A 21,470-nucleotide genomic window follows, 5' to 3' on the forward strand; every position below is an offset into this window, starting at 1 on the left:
TTTCTAAAGAATTTCTGATAACCAATGTTGTTGTTTTTGCCACCTAAAGTGGAAACATATTGCAATGATTTCAACCCTACACACATTGCATCTGCATATTATATCAAATATTATAATTCAATTGGTTTTGTTTTTTCAATAACGTTATATAAAAAGTCTAGGGTCAGTAGAAGCTTCAACAGAATACCCAACAAATATAATATATACACACACGCGAATGATAGTAATAATTTATCTCAACGACTTTGTATTATTATTATTTAAGTGCTAGAAGCTTCTTCGAATATTCTACGTCGTTACACGGATGAGTCCCTGGCATGAAAATTCATGCGATTGTTCCAGAGAGCGAAAAGAGGAAGTGTAGTGAGGATGAAGTGGAGGGGAAAAGTTAAACATCAAATGCAGTTGGACAGTATATACATCACACATCTAAGACTGTGGTCAGATTTGTTATTGGTGAAAAGGGTATGTATATGTAGTGGTATTGATGTAGTCGAGTGACGTATGACATAGCTAGCATGTGATTGGTTACAGTCCAGCTTGGCTTTAGCATACATATAGGAGCCCTGGCTAAACCTGTCGGCAATACGTTATTGTGTTTTGTAAAAGAGTGAGTTCAGTGAGTGACCTTGGTAGTTTTTCCTACCCGAAGAACTACGTTTCAATTAATTTATCTTAAGAATAAGATATCTGAAGAAGAAAATTAAAAGAGTCTTTGGAAGCATTGTATTCAACGAGACGAGCTAGACAGAGAAAAAATGAAGAGCCTACTTGCGATTTTCGTCCTCGTCAGTTTGCTGGCGTTTGCGCACTGTTTCCCAGGTGAGTGTCAACTCTTGATAATCACATCCTCTTTTAAAGTTTATAAACCACATAAGTATCTTCCGCTACGTAGATGTTTATTTGAATTAATTTTTCCACGTTTTTATATTTTAAAAATTTATTTCGCATTTTTCTCATACTTTCTACCCTCTTGAATTTGATAAATTCCATTTATACTTGAAGAATAACCCGACTATTCCGATCATTGAAAACAATTCAATAGAAATCCAATCAACAACCTCGATGACAATACACCAAACGTGTGGCTTTCGTTATTTAATACATTACGAAGGAAAAAAAAATTGTACATATATATATATATCAAACTTGTCGAGATTCAATTATGCGACTAACAAGTTCGTGACTAATTGTTTCCGACTTTGTTTCATTTGAATAATTGCTTAATAGGATAATCAATGAGCCAATGTCTAATGAAACAGGAACAAAAGATTTCTACGACCTTCAGACACTTGGATTAAAAGTGTTCGCATTTTTATTTGTATTCATATTGATACTTTTTGCTTGCCGGTGATCAATGACGTTTTGAATAGATTGGAGAAAAAAAAACGATTCATTTTTTTTTCAGATACAATGTAGATATGAGTAAAGAGTTATGAATACCCGAGTAAAAATAAATAGGCCCAAAACACGCCCAAAATGAAAAATAAGCCCAATACAGGCTCGATTGAAGCCCAATCTTGACTTAGAGAAATTTTCAGTGCCTAAAACAAGCCCAGGACAGGCCTAAATTTTGAAGGAGCCCAATTGAAGCCCAAAAATATTTTGCAGGCCTTAAACGCGCCTAATCAAAGCCTAAAAATATTTTAAAAATCTAGAGAAGAAAAAAAAATTCTCATAAAAATCATGAAAGTAACTTTCGGTGCTACAAATTTACATTTGTAATAATTCATTGTCATCATTGTCGAATATGATCTTAGAAAATGGGCTTGAATTGGGCGCGTTTTAAGCCTGCAAAATAGTTTTAGGCCTAGAAAATATTTTTGGGCTTCAATTAAGCTCGTTGTGGGCCTGAAAAATCATTTGGGCTCGAATTGGGTCTCCTTTAGGCACGCCCAAAAACTGATCATTTTTACTCGGGATAGATCAACTTGATTTTAATTTCACAGAAAAATTTGAATGATAAAGTTCTAGGTATTGATATTTATTTCATGTATTCCGTTTCAATATCAAGTTAATTTTAAAATTTTAAAGCAAAGCTTAAGAGCTTTTTAGGCGAAGCTTTTAACACTCTGTCATTGTTATCTTTTTGCAAATTAATAATTCAATATTTTTTGTCAGAGGTTTCATTTATAACTCATTTTTTTCTTTTTTTTAATTTCATTATTATTCATTTGATCCATAATTAGATAGGATTATTTTATTTTTGAACTTTAGCATATCCTTGTTATATGATTAAATTATTATATTTAATATTAGATGTTATAGAAGCTATTGGATAATAGTATATTTTATTTGATTTTCAGTAAACAATAAATTTCATTCACCAATAAATTTATGTGTTCAAAAAGATTTGTTGTAAATATTGTATTTACTATTGCTAAAAATATTTAAATTGGTGCAGATAAAAAAAAATTCGATGTTGCCCAACGGAAATAAAAAGTACAGACAAAAAAAGATTGGAGTATAAAAATTGAATCGTAAAGAATAAAAATTTTTTTAGTTATTAAATAAGTAATAGTGTATGAAAAATTCATTTAAAACTTTAATTCGAATGCAAATCTAAGAAACATTTGGTTTAGAATGAATGGGAAATTATTTCAGATCAGAGTTTTTTCCTTGGAATATCTTTCTCTACATTATATCAAACTTCACTCAGTGTATCTCTAGTCATTAAATATTAATCGAAATAATCTTAGCTATTTTTTTCTTCACCATTAATAATCAAGAGCATTGAATTTTTTAGAAAACTTTTCTCTTGTAGAAGCTATTCTTAAGAGATCATCAAATATTTGTTTCAATTTTATTTTAAATCTTGATGGAAAAAAAAATCATAAATCAAAACAAATTCACAGTTTGGAGTAAAAAAAAAAAGTGGAATTTAAATATCAAGTTTCAAAAGAGGTCATATCGCAATCGATTTTAAATAATTTAAAATTAATATTTTATTCACGATTCATTAAAAAAATATTTAATAAATTTTTATGTCATTATTTCGCGAATGCTGTTTTAACAATATTTCGCTTCAATAATTTACCACCAACTTGCAATTTATACCATGATCATTTTTTTGTACTCCATTTTTGAAGTTTCAAATTGAACTGTCAATAAAGTAGCTGATCAATATTTTTCATTGATTGACAACTTGCTAAATAGCTTTAATACTGTTATCCTTGGCTTCATTCATTCTTACCAGAATTATATTCAATATCTAACTATTTTTAAATAATAGTAATAAACTATATTAACAATAACAATTCACAAATAAGTAGAATATACTTTTTCCTGAAGTCTAAAAATTAAAATAAAATAACTATTTTCTTTTGATTCTAGTCTAGAGATAAATCAGTCTCAATTATTAATATCTCAAATTCACAACGAACAAATGTATGAATAAAATCGAAGAACATCAATTCTATTAAAAATCTAAACCACAGCAAACAATAACAAAAGATAAGGGCAATAAATCAGTGTCGATAGATAATATCGTTACTCCAGAATTTCATATAAAAAAGTCTCTTAAAAATTTCAAGAAATTTTCATTGACAAATACTCATTCAAAATATCACATAAATAAACCTTCACAACTCTATAAATATTGCTCTTTTTTTTAAGTCATAATTTAAAAAAAATATTAAACAATTAATCATAAATGATGTCCAGTAAAATTGACTTTTGTCGCTTCCGACAAAACAACGAGAAGGGGTTTAATATTAGAGACCTTAATTATCACCATTTATTTGTTTCAATTCGTTTAAATGGTTTTAATTTAACGTATAACTTACACTAAATTACAACACACAGCAGTACAGTACATTTTTTAACTCTAAAATGCCATGGTAAATAATTTTGCGACAGATTCAATTTGTCAGTACATTTTAGTCACAACGAGAAAAGATTGTATAGGCTGTAGAATAAAAGTCTTTTCCAAAGTACATAGCAAAAGAGATTTCTAGAAAGTACAATACATTGAATAGTTACATCCGTATAATTTTTTCTTTCTCGAAAGTTGAAATAGAGAACATCTAACTGTACAAGAATGATACAAACGAAAAGTATAAGATGATTAGATATATCTGATATACAGTATAGAGTAAGATAAAGACTAAAAATGAATAAAAGCTTTTAACCATTTCTACTTTATTAGATAAAAACTGATTTTTTACCATCAGATCGTCAACTCTTTTGTATTTACTGCTTTTATTTAATCTCTTTCTCATATTTTAATCTTTTTTCAACATTATAAACCAGTCTATTTAGATAAAATACATTAACGTTTAACTATACTGATTATTTATCTTTTTAAATGATTCCTTTATTTACCAACAAATGACTTCTTTCAATTACCTTTCTTCAAATATTTCTTATTTCTCGAATTCTTTTTATTTTAACTGTTATAATCTTCATTATTAAATCAAAAAAAAAAATTTTAATGAGGAATTTGAATTAAAATATTTTTGAATTATCCAAGTAATTAATTAAATGTATAAAAGTATTATTTTATATTAAATGAATAGTTTTATAAAAACCAGTTTAAATAAATAATAAACATATATTATAATTGAAATTTTTTTGTGATCCATACTTTACATTATTAATTACATGTCCAACGTAACGTGAAATAATGAAACATATGAGAGCTTAATTAAATTGAATAATAAATTTAAATGTGGTTATGATTATGTTTTTTATTACCTGTTACTTGTCTTTTAGAATGACAAGATGAGAAATTATTTAAAAGAGTTACACAAGTGTTGAATATTAAAAAACTATAGTTGAATGAAAGAAATATAACAAAGATGAAATAATTAAAAATAAATATAAAAGTAATATGATTATTCTTTTACCTTTCTCGACTACTTCGACAATGCAATTATATCAGAGTGTTAGACTTGGAGGATTGGAATCTACTGGAAGCTAAACTCTTGAGAAGTGTGCAGAGAAGAGTATGGAACTTGATGAGTATCACAACGTAGAGTGAAATAGAGTGAGATGGTGGTATTGAAATAAGAGTAAAAGTGAGAAAGCATGTATTTTGAGAATTATCCTCCAAGCTCCTTGTTGTCGTTGTGGGCTTAAGAATTATGCGGAAGTGCGCGGTCGGTTGGAAGACAATCCAATTACGGTAGCTGGAGAAGCCATAAACCAACCCTCTCCTACTTCTTTCCAACGTTTTTTATTTTTCTTCATCGACTTTTCTTTTTTTTTTTTTGTAGTAGTAGCAAGTGAACATCAAACATCTGTGTTGTTAATGATGTACCTTAAACATCCGTTAGAATGGAGGAAATTTTTATTGAAGGATTTGATAGGAAAATAAAATTTCTTTCAAATCAATAGAAGGTAGATTTTTTTTTTTTTTTGTTAAAAAAGATTTTTAATTAATATTAATAATAATAGATAGAAAAATTTTGTGTTATAAAAGATAAAATTATTTCGTTGGTGATGAAATATATTTTTATATATTATTTATAAAACTGACTAAGTATCCATTTATAATTCACATTTAATCTCTCTTCGAGGGATTATAAAAGTTTGCTAAATTTAATCCTAATTTTTGAATGATGGATTAACAAAAACTTGATTCATATTTTGACAAAGGGTGTAAATCTATCATTTATGAAAAAAAAAAAAAATGTTTTTTATCCATCAAAAACAGAAAATTAAAACCACAATTTTGATTAATATTTTTTTGTTTTTTGTTATTTGCTCTTCAATAGTCTATCATCACCCTTGATTTTGATAATAAAAAAAACTTCAAATAATTTGATTATATATTCTCTAATTAAAAAGTAAAAAATTTAATTAAAGTAAAACGATTAAAAAAAAATTTTTTTTTTTATTCATTAAATCACAAGTCAACATTTAAGTTTGATTTAATTAATGACTATTGTGATATCTAATGTAATATGACTTTAATCAATGTATATAAAATGTAAGTACGTATATCAACATCATCCTTATATATACATTGATAAACAGACATTTAATTTATGTATATTCCTTCGTATCATTGTTTAATTAATATCTTTAACGAATATATTTAGTAATTGATTAATATCCATCTCTGAGTGGAAATGAGTAAATACCAACGCCAGAAATTTAATAATATAATTATTGAATTTATCCAATGAATGATTATGCAAAAGTCTCATAAAGTTAAATTTAGAATTCAATTTTTTTATTGTAGATAATTTATACACTTACTAAAATATTATGTATCTTCTGATTTTAATGGATACATTAATTACGATTTATCTGAAATTTATTGATATTTCGAGATATTTTTCTTAAAATTCTTTTTTTCAAATTATTAAAATAAATATAAAAATTATTAAAATAGAGTAAAGGGGTAAAATAGAGTAAGGGGTATAAATTATTATAATAGAGCTGAGGTTTTAAAATAACTACAAAATGAAATTTTTAAAAAAGTATTTTATACTATGAGTTATACATACACAGATAAAAATGATAGTATGTAAAAATAGTGGCAATTATTTAGAATTACAGCTTCAAACAAAAATTGCTCCGAAAATTTTTTATGCATTTGGGGTTATTTTTGAGGGAAGAAAAAATTAATTTGAGGTAGGGGAAGTGCGGGGTGAGTGTTTATAGTTATTAATACAAAGATCTATGCTTTTCTAACATCCCCTCCCCTGCCTCACCTTCCATCCTCCTCTAGAAAGTGTCTCCTTCACCTTTAAATATCTAATTTTACCTGACAAAATGGTTTTCAGATGGTGAAAAAAATTTTGGAGCAATTTTTGTCTGGAGCCCCAATTTTAAATAATTATAAAAATAGTTTTGTACATGTATTGTTTGAAAGTCATCCCTAAAAAATGAAATTATGTAGTTCAAAATGTATATTTCATCAACAAAATTGATTTTGTCTCGAATATTTTCCATAACTGGTGTAATAAAATAATCGCAAGCTCTTGATTACCTCTTTAAATTGATATGATTTATTGTGACAATCATACAAGTTTACCTCAGAGACTTAATAAAATAAACTACAATAATATTTCATTGAAACAATGTTAATTCCCTTGGACAATGATTTTTATTATTGAAAATATTAAATTAAATGTTTACATTTATTTCTTGATTTAAATAAATTATATCAATAATAAAACCATATCAGTCAAGTGAAATTATTTACCACTTAAAATTAAACAAGTTTGTTATTATTTTTATCATGCAAAAACTTAATCAAAAGAGTCATCTTTATGGATTTTAAAGTCATTTAAAATAAAATGCTATTTTTATGACAGTCTAAAAATAAATTTCATCTGCGCAAGATAATATAACTTTTAAAACAACTTGACTCATAAACAGTTGAAAAAAATCTTTAAAATATTTATCAAAAATAAGAAAGGAAAATCAACATTTCCTTTTTTTAAACAAATGAAAATTTCTGGTTTAATTTTATGTATTGAATTTTTACGCTTTATAAACCAAATATTTGATTGAACATGATTTTTTGTGATGTTAAAAATAAACTTTTCAGAGAAATCAAGCTTTATTCTCACTGCAGAGGTGAATAATTGTCATATGCAATACTAGAGTCGTTCAGTCAAGATTATTCGAAACACAGAATTGGTGTTTATGTTAGTATAGGGGCTTTCCACGTCACTCAGATCATTTGAAATGGGTCACTTTATCGATCTATAATTATTCAAAATAATTGTTTATTCAGTTTATATAGTAGTCATAGTAGTATTATTATTATTATTAAATAAAGCTCATTTCGTAGCAGCACTATATATTCTATTTGTAGGTGCAAATGAGCATAACACCTCCCTCATAATGACATTCTAGACATCATACGATATCGTCACTTAAATATGTGTTGCAAGCATATTTGACAATTATCGATTGTTCTGTTATCTGTGTTATTATATTCACGTTAAAATCGTTACCAAGTTGTGAAAATTTACAAAAACATTAAAAGTGATAAATTCTAAAAAAAAACCACACACACACACACTTGCTGCTGAATGTTTTTCATTGATTTATTCAATTAACGCAGTTTTTCATTCAAATATCTTTAATTAACTAAGAGGTGAATTGTTGGAGAATCTAAACTGATTATCCAATTATCGTGTAGGATTTTCGAGCTGGTGGCTAACCTGTTGTGCGTATAACAAGAACAAATTACTCTAGTAAATAAAAGGCCTTACGTTTTACATCGACAGAGCATTAAATACATGACCACTTGAAAAATAATTTTTATTCTAGCCTCGAAATGAGGGAAATGGTATATATATATGTTTAAGTGAATGTAGTCTTTATAAATGCTGAGAGGAAGTTCAACTGAACGTAATAATAATAATAATAACAAGTTGTTAGTTAGAGTTAAAATGACTGAAGGAGATTTGCACAGCCTACGTATGTTTAACTAACGTATACTTCCAAGATATTAAGCTTTTGATGTATGGTGTTGAATACTGTTGTTGTTCTACTGACATATGTATCTTCAACAGTATAAATTGGAACTGTATATTAAAATATTGCGAATGAGTTTCATGATAATAAATGTCAGCATGAGGAATAATAACTGTTTATGGTATTCGTTCATTTTATAATTAGTATAAATAAATTGTTTTTAATTTGTTTAAAGTATTTTGGTTTATTATCAAAATTAATTTGTTTGTAATGAGCTTAATTTTATGATAATAAATAATTATTATTGATATATTATATAGTATTAATAATATTAGAAAAATTGTATTATTTTATTTTTCATAAAATTCTAATTAAAATAACTTAATTATTTGAGGACTTTTTATTATTTTTTAATACAACTTTTATTTAAAAAATTAATAAAAAAAAAATTGTTTCCAACTAAAAGTATCATCAAAGTTTTATAAAAATTAATTCAAAATAAATATTTTGAAATTTGAATGAAAAAAAAAAATTATTTCTGAAAAATAAGTGAAATTTTTTATTTATTGAATGAATGTCGTTTTTTAATTAAAATCATATCCAAGATTAAAAGAATAAACAAAAAAAAATAATTTTTTTCGTTTAAAATATCTTTATGATACTATTTGTATTGTCGCTTAACAAGCACTGTAGGGATATAAAATTAAAACAATTATTATTAATTGGGAAAAATTTTCCCCTATGGATATATGATGTATTAGTTAGTAAAACAGATAATTGATCGGTGTTATTTTTTTTTTGTAAAAAAATCTACCTGATACTTTTAATTGTACTCATTAAAAAGATTCAAGTAAAGAGATTGTAATTATTTGAATAATTGAATACGTTAATTGTATCCTTCTAGAAATGAAAATAATATTAATTATATTGCAACGATTATATTTAACTTGAAATGAAGGCTACTGAATCATAAAGGTGTTTCTCGTCTTGAACTTGCACAGCAAAAACAAAGGTGAAAATAATTCAAATCAATATAATTACGTGTTTAAAGTGTATGAAAGTTTTTTTACTGCTCTGAATATGAATGATAAGGATAATTTAATTGAATCATTCTTCTTAAAGATAAAAATAATGTAAATTTATATAAAAAAAGATGTTAATTATTTATTAAGGCAGTTAATAATGCGGTTAAAGTAAAATATAGATCTAAAAAAAAAATTTCTTTAATGCAAATCTTTTAGTAAAAAAATGACAATTTTATCTCTAAAGAATCACATTCATGTGAAAATAAGTTAGAAATTATTTTTCAGTTGAGTTTTTTTAAGTCATGAAAGTGACACATAATAAACTGTCAATCCAAGGGCAGTGAAGTTGACAGATTTTTTAAAATTATATTCTAGTTAAAGATATATATATATATATATATATATGAGTGTATTTCAAAAATTTTAAAAGGAGAAAAAAAAATATTTATAATATCCTGAAAATTTCATTCCAAATTCTGAAAAAACTCTGACAACTTTACATTACTTTTATATTTTGACAAGAAAGTTGTGGAAAAAGATATTCATGTAAACGTCAAATAAATTGATTAATATATTTTAAATCAAATTGAGAGTTATAAATAACTATTTCAGAAATCTTATTATGTTGGATAAGACTTTTTAATAAAGTGATCTAAGTTGAAATATCAAAAATCAAGAATTTTATCTTTTCACCTATCACATTAGAGCTTCTTAAATCTTTCAAATCAACCTTAAACTAATTTTAAAACCACTAGTGTGTTTTTAACTTGATTAAAAATTATTTTAAATAATAAAATTTATAGATTAACTTTGATAACCGTACTTCTCAAAAGATTTTTTTTTATCAAGTTATAAAAACCCAAAAAATCATTTAAATAAAGAGATAAAATATTTTTTTTTTTGTTTGTATTAAATCCCAATCAATTCCAGCATTTAATAAAATCATTGAAACAATGAATATTCCATAGGAATCAGTCTGATGAAAGTCTTTCTGAATTTTTTCGATTACTTTAACGACTGTGAGTCTAGAGGCCACAAATTTCGCATTTTATATAGACAGATGAATAAAAAACTACCAAAACGTGGCTAGGAAAACGTATGTACATATGTGTAGTGATCTCTTGCAAATCGCTGAGAAATTAATAATGCAAGAACATCCGGTGAGTGTGGTATGGTGCAGACGCTGAATCGACAATATTGCAACGCAACAGAGGAGAGAATTCATGAAGTTCATTTTACCGTGTTACACAATTAACAATTATGAACTACAATACACTTTTTTTGTTTTTTATTCATCCTCTCTAACAGAACACTTGATATTTATTAACTCTTAATTCCTTTCCTCGATTAAACTTTCAATTGAGAGATAAAGTTCATTATTCATCTAGGATTATTCTCCTGGATAGAATAGTACGTAATCTTATTATTAAAGTGATGTTCGTATTGGACTTGGACCGAATAAGATAATGATAATAATCGTAATGGTAATAGTAACAATCAACGAGTTCAATCCAATAAATAGATGAATTCAGGTATCAACATTTGATCCAAACATGTTATAACGTACAACTAAATTTGAATAGACTCACCAATTCTCTGACCTAATTATTCAAATTACCTTGGACACCAAAGGAAGGTTAACCACAACTTCCTACCGCAAATCAGAGAGTGTAATTAATTAACTCAAGAAACTATGAACAATAAGTCAAATATAAAATATTGCTCATTGTGTCTGACATGAAGATAACTATTTATTATTCTAATTACACCAAGAAAGTCATTACGTCGTTGTGGAAAAATTATTTTTACCACCAATTAAGCTTTTTAAGACTTGGATCTTGGAAGATAGTTGTTGAGGATCATTAGATTTGGAATTGGATCTCATGTTGTATAATTCTGTAGTCAGAATTTTGATTTATTTGAAAGGAAAAATTGTGCAGAGTAAGTTGAGTATTTGTTGGTCATCTACTTTTATTTGGATCTAAAGGAATGTTGAGAATTACCAACAACTTTTGATGTCAATGAAGATATCAGATGATTATTTATAAAAACTCTCATGGAATGTTACAAGATTTTTGAGTGGATAAGTAGAGTAGAGTTGGTAGAATAGCATGAACCTAAGATGGATCTTTTAGGACTTGATATGAATTTTTGATCAATGTTGAAACTTCATGAAAGCCTGTTGTTTCAAGTCGATCGCTTATTGTGTCAAGTCAGAAGTTTAAAAATTAATAAAAAATTCATAATGAACTATAGAAAGTTCATTTTAGGTTTATTTTATTCCTCGTACTCTCTTTCATCAATATACCCTGTCTTTGTCTTTTTAATAACTTGATAGAAGTTGAAAAGAAAATATTGAAATTATTTTTCGAAGGTTTTAATAAAATAATTTCAAATTTGTTTCAATAGCTTTTTTAATTGTTGAGATTGGATTTATTTCGATTTATAAAATGTGTTATTGACAATTACTTGGACAATTTTTTAATTAAAGAATTTTTCCTCTTTAGAGAGAAAGAGAGAGAGAGAGAGAAAAAAAATTGCCACCAGTGAAGTAAATGAAAAAATAAATAAACAAATAGTTGACGTGATGAAAAATAAATTCTTCTATTTTAAATATATTTTAAATTGTAATTTTTATTGAACGCAATTCACTGGCTCTTTATCTCGTGTAATAGCCATTTGTGATTGGGACAAATTGATTTCAATTGCCTTTCTACGTGCATGCACCAATGAAAATTGACGAGAAACCTAGCAAATTGGATAATTGCCAGGAGTGCCGTTGGAGAGATCTAAAAGATCCACACCCGGTAGCAACCCTCTTAAATATATTTTCTATTTATATATATTTTATCTATTATATAATAATATCAAACATCCCAAGTTCCTGTTAAAAATTAAACATTATCATTTGTCTTTTTTATTTATCAAAACATCCCATTTATTTTCATTCGTAAAAAATATTAAATTGTTTATTCATTTTCAAATACATTTTATTTTAAAAACATGAATCGAATTTTTTTTTTTATCGAATGTACTATGTTATAAATACATAACATATTTCGATAAATGGAAATTTTACTAAAATATCGTTTATTGTGGGATTGATAACCTTTCTATTTCTCAGGATATATAGCACAATACATTTTACACAACATTTTGTAGCACGAGAACAGAAAGGTAGTATTAATTCTACAATGCATGAATTTTTTTATTTGAATAAAATAAAAAAAAAAAAATAGAGAAAACAATTAGTACAAACATGCTTGACTTTTTTTTTTTTTTTTTAATAGAGAAAATGATGGATACGGAAATACAGTTGATTCTATTGTATTCTATAATTGAAATAACAGTTAATATTAAAAATATTTATTCAACAATCAAATAATTGTTAAAAATAATAAATTATTATTTATATTCATTTTATTCTGATAATGATATTAAATGGTTATTTTAGACTATTTAATCACCACTTTTTTATTTATATTTCCTATGAATTGTTTATTTAACAATTTTTTTTATCCACTTAGAAATATTTTCATGTCGACTTTAACTCTTTAACCATTTTCATTTTCTCTCGCTTCGTTAGAGCCATAATATTTTTAATAATATTATTTTATCAATTTTTCATTAATCCTTGTTGTTCCTACTTTTATATTCTTCAAAAGTTGATGCGAAACTTTAGTTTCTCAAGATCGTGAATATTTTCCGAGCACTTGAGAATTCTCGAGAACGAGTATCCCTCGAGACGAGTTTGGGACTTTTGGAGAATAACAGAGGGACACAATTCTCATGAGAGTGACATCTAAAACTAGCCGTTTTACCAGAGAGATAAATAGCAAAAAAATTTCTTCCACATCCTCGAATAATCTAGTAATCATTGTTCCGAGTCATTTGTCAGACTATAATTTTTCGTGAATATGCATGGCATATTCTAAAGGCTCTATTATTTCGATTGTGTTTCCTTTTTATTCTTTTTTATCATCTTTATGGTTTGCTTAATCATGTGGAATAGTTACAAAAATTGGGACCTTGCAAATGAAAGTTACTCTTTTCTTTCCAATGATTTAGAGAGCTTGCAAATAAATGGCAGTTGAATTATTCAGTTCTTTAGCCGTGGAATTGGTTTTTAAAAATTATTTCTAAATTTCAATTATTCACTTTTGGATTTGGTTTAGCATTTATTGATGTCAAATAAGTGAAAAGTATTGAGTGTTATGTCATTTTTTGTTTAACTATTTAAACTCAATGAAGTTTCAATTGAAAATATATTAAATTTCAAATTATTATTAATATTTTCGATAATTATGTAAAGTTTGAAATAATCTATCTAATAATTCACAATCAAGATTCAATCAAAATTAAAAATAACTTGAACATTTTTATATGTAGTTATTCCAACAATTATAAATTCTATCGACCTAAAATAAGTTTTACATTAATTTTTTCTGATAAATTTCAAGTATTTAAACAATTTTACCTCATTCCAATTACAAACTTACTATCTCTAATCTCAATATAAAATCCAGTTGGTTTAATAAAAAAAAAAGCTAAACAATTTTGATTTATTTCAGGTCTTCCACGAGAAAACGTTGAAGATGAGGGAGATGGTAGACCAAGGACCCACCAAGTCGAGCTAATTTATCCAGAACCGAAAAATTTTGATAATGATCGTGATACCTTTGGCTTATTCCCCTTCAGTTTCAATTGGCGTCCAATTCGATTCGATTTTAGTCCACGATTCGGTAGTTTAAGGGGTAAGTTTGAAAAAACATCAGTTATCTAATCTATCACACCACATTTATTATTCAAATAATGTTGAAAAATGAATAATCAAAGTGACAAAGTTCCAATTTGATATAAAAAAATAACATTTCTATTTATAAATAAAAATGAGTCAATGAATATTCACTTGTTCTGATAATAATAGCACTAATTTAAACAATGATGGCTGTTTGATAACTGCTAATCAGTAAATATTAACTATTTCACAGTAATTTGCACTGATTCATTCTTAGAAAGTATCAAAATAATTCACATTAAGTGTGTTTAATAAAACTATAAAACTTTATATACAAACTATTGTATTTTTTATACACTTGAAGGTGTCTTTAATGATATTATTTGTTTATAAAAATTAAATATCTGAACACACTTCATATGAGTTATTTTAACACACTCTAAAAATCATTTATTGGAAGTGTAATGTAAATCCAAGATTTCATAAACGTGTTAAAATAACGCGCATCAAGTGTATTCACTGTAAAAGATCCTATAACATACTATTCATGATGTGTTTAAAATCTATAGTTTATTTATGAAATTTAACTTTAAAGAGGCTTAACGTGTTAAAAGTGTCTACAAGAATAACACACTTGGATTTGCAGTGATATTAAAAGTAAAAAACTATGTATTTGTCGATATGAAAAACACTGTAAACACAAAGTGTGTTATAGAAAAGATATCTACACGTGTTCAATGTTGAACCCCATAAACAAACTATAGATCTTAACACACCTTAGAGTGTGTTAAAAATGATAACAAGACTCTACAGTTTGTGTATAGCAATTTAACATTGAATACCGTCAAGGTGTGTTGTTTTAACACACTTCTGCTTTACAGTGATATGTGATCAATAAAATTGATAATCACTAAAGACTAGTCCTTTAATTGCATCGAAAAATACTCTCAGTATAAAATAATATGGAATAGAAGTGTAGGTGTAGGAAGTATTCAGCCAAACACTAGAGGTATTAGCATTTACGTGTGGTTGATAATCACATTGTAAGTGTGAAATGAATTTAGCTTGATACACCAGCATTTAAAAATTCAGAACAGGTGGATTAGTCGAATTTATATTTAACAAGGGCAAATAAAATATTAATGCAGATAGACCTACTTTGGGGAAATTAATGAGTAAATTAAACATAAACTTGAAGAGCCGTTCACTAGGCATTTTGGCTCGATTCCAATCTGTAGTACATACAATGTACATATGTAAAACCGAAACGCGTGTTTAAAGCCTTCGGAAGTGGCTAGTGTACATGGACACCAACTATTGTACACGCATGTACACGTGTTTAAGAGGGCAGCACAAACATTATAGTGGATTTTCCAGTGTTTTCTCTTCCAATCTAAAATATTCTTCCAACTCTGATGCACGCAAAAATGCATGATAAGTCCGCAATACCTCACGCTCTCCTCATTCACTGTCGATCGTGAGTGATCATATCTCATAGAATCATACGTCCGGCGTGATACAAAAATTGTAAATATATACGAGCATATATTTTATGTATATGCCACGTTTCTCTGCATAGACACATGCATATATACATATGATGATCGATAAACCAAACCATCCCCAGGACTTGCAGGATTCTTATAAATATGCAAGTTTCAACTTTGTTTCCTACTGTTCAATAATGTGGAAAATTCATTTATATCTTCTCCAATATTTTCCATCTCTTCAAAGCGATGACATCTTTTTTCTCACTAAAAAACATTTTTACACTTGATAAAGTATCTTTGAATTTATTGTTGAGTTAAATATTGCGAATTATTTTAACGTGATACACTAGAAGAGTTAATTAAAAAATTATAGGCTTGTTATATAAATTAAATGGATAACATAAATAAGATTTTTTGTATTATATATTATGTCGTTAGTTTTGTATCTGATAAAAATGTTCATGACTTCGAACGTTTGTGTCGACATTGAAATAAATATTTACTCACTCAGGGGTATGTGCATTTGAGCTATATATTTATGAGATAAGTTATTAATATTCAATTGTAATCATTTCTCTTCGATACTTTATATCTCATGTTTCGAAAAAAAATCGCCACAAAGTGATATTTGTAGCGTTAATTATTTTTTATTAATTTTCTTAGTCTCGACAGAAGCTTCTGTCAATAGTGAGGCTTCAGGAGCGAATAACTTTTTATCTATCATAGATATGAAAAAAAGTGTTCAGTATTTTTTTTATCAAAATTACATTCTGAACAACTTTTATTTAGAACTTTTTTTTATATCTACGTTAGTAATCGAGAAATTCGCGATTGGGGGGAGGAGGGGTTCGCAATTTACTCCCCCTCCCTATTCGTGCCAAACATTTTTTACCTACACCATCGTATTCTTCGTGAAATTTCCGATCTAGTGATCTATAAATCATTAGTTTGGCCATCGCAAACCAAAATGATCCCATTTCCCTCATTCGACTGGACTATTAAAAATTATTAAGAAGCTCTTTTTTTTTTTGTTTACAAAATAAATTGCATTTGTCTATTGCAGATTTATATATTTGAAAACAAAAAAATATCAGCTATTATGTATATTATGAAACTGAATTTTTTTTTTATTAAATTGTAGATTCATATTTCGAGTGTGGTTTGATAAAAACCAATGTTACTTGTTTTATCAAGATAGAAAAAAAATGTTTTGTAACCATCTCAATAAATAGTAGAGAATTGAATAGAATTGGTGATTTTATTAAAAATTGATACTATTAATAATTGATATGAAATTTCTGAAGTAATCGGATTGATATTTTATTTTGACAAAAATTAATAATTATAAATACCATTTATTGATTTCAATTTGATTTTATTTATTTATTTATTTTCAATAGATTTAATTTCACGAGATTATTGATCTCTTTTTCCATTTATTCATTCAAGTTTGTTTGAGATATTCGAATAAATTTAATTTATTTCAGTATTTTGATAGTGGACTTGTTTAGGATTTTTTGAAAGATGATTTATTGTGTCGTATTCTGTTTATTTAACCTCTTAGATTACTTCCTATTTATAAGATTCAGAAAAGCACTTCTTGAATTGACAAAGTTTTTTTTATCTCAGAGATATTTCTACCTTAGATATGATATGCATCTTCAGGTAATATACGAATGGAAAGAGAGTCTTGTCGAATAGCAGATATGTCTCTTAAATTTCGTGATATTCCAGAAAAAGAAGGGAATCTTGAAAAAGTTTCTCGCAGTCGATTTCTTTTGGGTTGTTATATCTATAGGAATAGATTATGAATCATTAAAACAGCAAAGTAAACACATATTCTTACATCTGATCTCATTTAAAAAAAAAAACAAATAGATAAAAGTAACTTTTAATCTTGTTGTGAAGTGAATATTGTTTTACAATCATTTTTTTTTTATTATCATAAACCACTTGGAACAGTCACTATCAACTTTCTAATAATATCTAACTAGCTGTTGTACAATCATTTCGTCATGAATTATGAGGGTTCAAAGTCAGAAGTCACATATTATGTTCAACAGTTAATAATGTGGTGCAAAATATTTTTAAACGTTAAAAAATATCAGTAAATATTAAAAATTAAAATGTTATTATCTTCTAAAATATAAGACACCATTTTTGTCTATTTCATCAATTTATGTTAAAATACATGAAATATTTTTAGTCCAGGTCAATGATAAATGTTTCATATATTTAATTTATTCTTCAGTTGCTATCATGGTAATAGAGTTTGATTAAGATTTTAGTGACTTAATTAACTATGTAAGTGTTTTAAGTAAATATTAATAATAAAGAAATGAAAAATAAATAATTGAATTTACGATAAATAATGAAATAAAACAAAAACTGTCTGATTGATGTAAATTGAAATATATTAAAAATCCTTAAGTACTAGAGTATTCTAAATTTGATAACAAACATCGTAACTGCATAGCATATTTATAATTATACTTAAGGCCGTAAGCAAACAATGAAGTTAAAGTGAACTTAAATATGTACAGCAACCACACTACTGCTTTAAGGTTGATAATTATTGAATAATTATCTTTAATCATGAAATTATCGCGAAAAGAGTATTAATTTATGATGCAATAAAAAGGTGAATGTAATGTCAACTTACATTGCGTGTATTAGATGGTGACATTTTCAATTTAAAAGGAAAAAAAATCATTTCCTGTTGGTATACAATATTTCGATGTTTTTCTTTGATCATATAAAATACACGTTACGAATGATTTGCAATAGGTAAAAAGAGAAAAAAATGATAGAGCTGACGTCAGCAGGCGGAAGTTCACGTATGAAAGCACAGGGTGGATGAGATGAGTCAACGTTAATGTTTATTGTTGCATATGTATACCTCTGACCGGATTTTATCGTCGCATGGCTCGTCAATTTTACCACGCGTCAGATGCAATCGCGCATTTATCCTAACCACATCGACAGTACAATAATCATCATGATTTCTAACCCGTGGAATCTTGGAAATTTTTCTTCTAAAAAAAAAAAACAACATCCCTCTCTCTCTCTTTCCCCCTTTCACCATTATTTAAAATTATTTTTTATTATTTATATTAACCATTTTGTGCATACCAAAGAGAGAGAGAGAGAGAGAGAGAGAGAGAGAAAAAAATATATTGAATTACATTATTCGAATAAACTCAATTGAATTTATTTTTATTTTATTGGAGTAAATTGTACAAGAGATTTCAGCGAATTTATGACATCGATAAGTGATGGAACGGAGATGGTTCTTTTGATAAGAAAAAATTCTAATCAGAATATCTTTGAGAAATGTTATTAAAAGCTTCTTTTTAATATTTATGATACTATTTTTTATACGATGCAATTAATTTTATGGAAATATGAATAACTTAAGATATTGAATTCTCTACTCAAGTTGATCGATAATAAATAAAATAGTTCTTCATGATATTAATTTATTCATTTGTTCAAATAAATTATTAAATATTCAAATCTTATTTATTTCTGCATTTTTAGATGAATTCATTTCAAACGTTATCGATATTAAAAATAAAAATATCACTTAGAAAGGTAGATTGAAAATATTAAACTTTATATTAATATTTATTCATGCCTGATAGTAATAAATGTTTAGTTATCAATATTACATTGAACTTGAAATAAAAAAAAATTAAAATAATACATCGCATATATATATATATGTTCATAAAACAATAAATTTCATGCATCAATAAAGAATAAAAAATTTTAATTCCAATGTTAGTAATAATAATATTTGTAATAAAATAATAGCAATGATAAATACATTGCTTAATACAAAAAAGAAAGTAGCTGAGGGCAAAATACACAAGTTTTCACCTGGAAATATCCATTTAAATGTATTTAATTAAAACTCGCAACAAATAATAAACTTTGAGAGTATGATAAAATATTAATCGATAGATTTTCTATAAAATTATTATTACGTAAACTTGGAATATAATTGATAATTTATAATATTTCCAAAAGATTTATATTAATTTATTAATAACATAAACGAATAAAATAATTATAATTATCAATATTAATACAAAAATAATAATAAATATAACATATTTTCATCTTCTTAACATGTAGTTCATACAGAAGAGATAATAAAATTCTTACATGTAAAATTTATTCAGCACCTTAAAATGCGCATATATGATTTCGTCAGTACATACAGTCTGTCATGAAGATTCTCATTTTCTTTAATTCATATTTCAAGATTCGTTATCACCAATTCGTTAAATAAATCAACATAATGTTGGGATTTTATATTGTATATTAGGTAAAAAAGGAAATGAAATAAAAAAATCCTAAAGTAAAATGGAGAATATCAAGTAATGTGTTGATTCGTTTATGACTATGATGTTCACGCTCTGTTCTGAAAGCCGATAAAATTTTGAAAATAATCCATTTTCTATCTCTTTCTCAAACCAAATGCTGATATAAAAGGTTAAGCGAGCCATGAAAATTCTGCTGCCGACAAGTCGCGTAATTGCCTTTATGTTTTTTTTTCATCTTTTTAAGCTTTTTAAGTTTTATTTCTCTATTAGCAGCAGGACTCTATTTCAAAGGAAAAAAAAATGCAATAAAGGGAGAGAAGAAAGGAACTCATCGTTTATCATAGAAATACTGAGAGTTATTCACGTATAAAAAATTGTTTTATTGAAAATGCAACAAGCTTTTTTAGATATCATCAATACTATTATAATACATTTTCCATGCTATTTGAAAAATAAGCATTGTTTTCTGCTTTTACAGATCTCATGAAAATGATGACTGATTTGTTCAATGATGTACCAAGCTTTGATGATATGAAACCATTTGGTGGTAAAATTCCAGAAGGTGCCAATACAACATCAATAACAAAGGTAATTATTTGTTTCATTCAAATATACACCTTTTTCTTTCCAACTATATCTCTATTTTATTTGCGTTATAATCTGCCGTTTTTAATAATAAAGGAATGTTCTCTTGGTACACGCCAATCATTCGCAATCTGATCCATTCTCTTTGCGTTATATTCGTTCTACTAGTCGAGTAAATGTAAATGAAAGACATGCATTCAAACGAGTAAATTCTCCAACAAAGCAATGATTTCCTTTTTTTTCTTGAAAAAAAAAATAAACGCAAATAAATGAAATAAAATAACATGAAATTATTTTTCTTCAGATAGTTGATGGCAATGTCGTAACAGTAAATGAAACAACATACACTGATAGCAACGATAATAGTGGAACCTTTATCCGAGTTCGAGTAGTTCATATCAAGCCTGAAAACGAAACAACACTTCCAAGTGGAGGTTACGATGGTAACGTTGATGTTGGTGGTGGTGAAGAAATTGAGGAAACTACAAACACCAGAACAACTGCATCATCTACTCAAGAAGAAACAACACCAGCAAGAAGTGTTGAAACAGTCGAGGAATTCGGAAATGAAATCCCTCGATCCCAAGCTGATGTTCTTCAGGCTTAAAAATGTATTGATATTATTTGTTTATATTTTTATTTTTTAATATGTAGAAGCTAGTATTGAAAATAAATATTATAAAAATTTTCATATACTGGAAAAAATTGTGATAATGAATCTACGTAATGGAGTTTTAAAATTGTACTGTTATTGTTAAGAAACCATAATAAATTTGAACAGTTTTTTATCTTGTTGTGTACAGGTATTTTATAATAAATATTTATTTACAACGAGACAGAGTTTTACTTACTAACTTTGTTACAAAGATGAGCAGATATAAAAGTACATAATTTTTTATATTATTTATTATTACATTGC

General features: G+C 26.5%; 1 protein-coding gene across 1 annotated transcript; it reads left to right on the forward strand.

Annotated features, from left to right (window-relative positions):
* The first annotated feature begins 544 nt into the window (after window positions 1–544).
* On the forward strand, window positions 545–21,387 carry vir-1 (virus-induced RNA 1). The gene is made up of 4 exons (XM_035086955.1): window positions 545–822; window positions 13,979–14,161; window positions 20,445–20,554; window positions 20,856–21,387. Exons 1-4 carry the CDS (start codon window positions 759–761, stop codon window positions 21,156–21,158), a joined length of 660 nt encoding a protein of 219 aa, XP_034942846.1. The 5' UTR covers window positions 545–758; the 3' UTR covers window positions 21,159–21,387.
* The last annotated feature ends 83 nt before the right edge of the window (window positions 21,388–21,470 follow it).

The sequence above is a fragment of the Chelonus insularis genome, unplaced genomic scaffold (genome assembly GCF_013357705.1).
Source record: "Chelonus insularis isolate UGA/USDA-ARS -01 unplaced genomic scaffold, ASM1335770v1 contig_404_pilon, whole genome shotgun sequence".
Taxonomy (NCBI): domain Eukaryota; kingdom Metazoa; phylum Arthropoda; class Insecta; order Hymenoptera; family Braconidae; genus Chelonus; species Chelonus insularis.

Coding starts and splice junctions, on each gene's coding strand:
- vir-1 (XM_035086955.1), top strand. CDS start 759: ATGAAGAGCCTACTTGCGATTTTCGTCCTCGTCAGTTTGCTGGCGTTT. Junction 823..13,978: donor GTTTGCGCACTGTTTCCCAG/GTGAGTGTCAAC, acceptor GATTTATTTCAG/GTCTTCCACGAGAAAACGTT. Junction 14,162..20,444: donor ACGATTCGGTAGTTTAAGGG/GTAAGTTTGAAA, acceptor CTGCTTTTACAG/ATCTCATGAAAATGATGACT.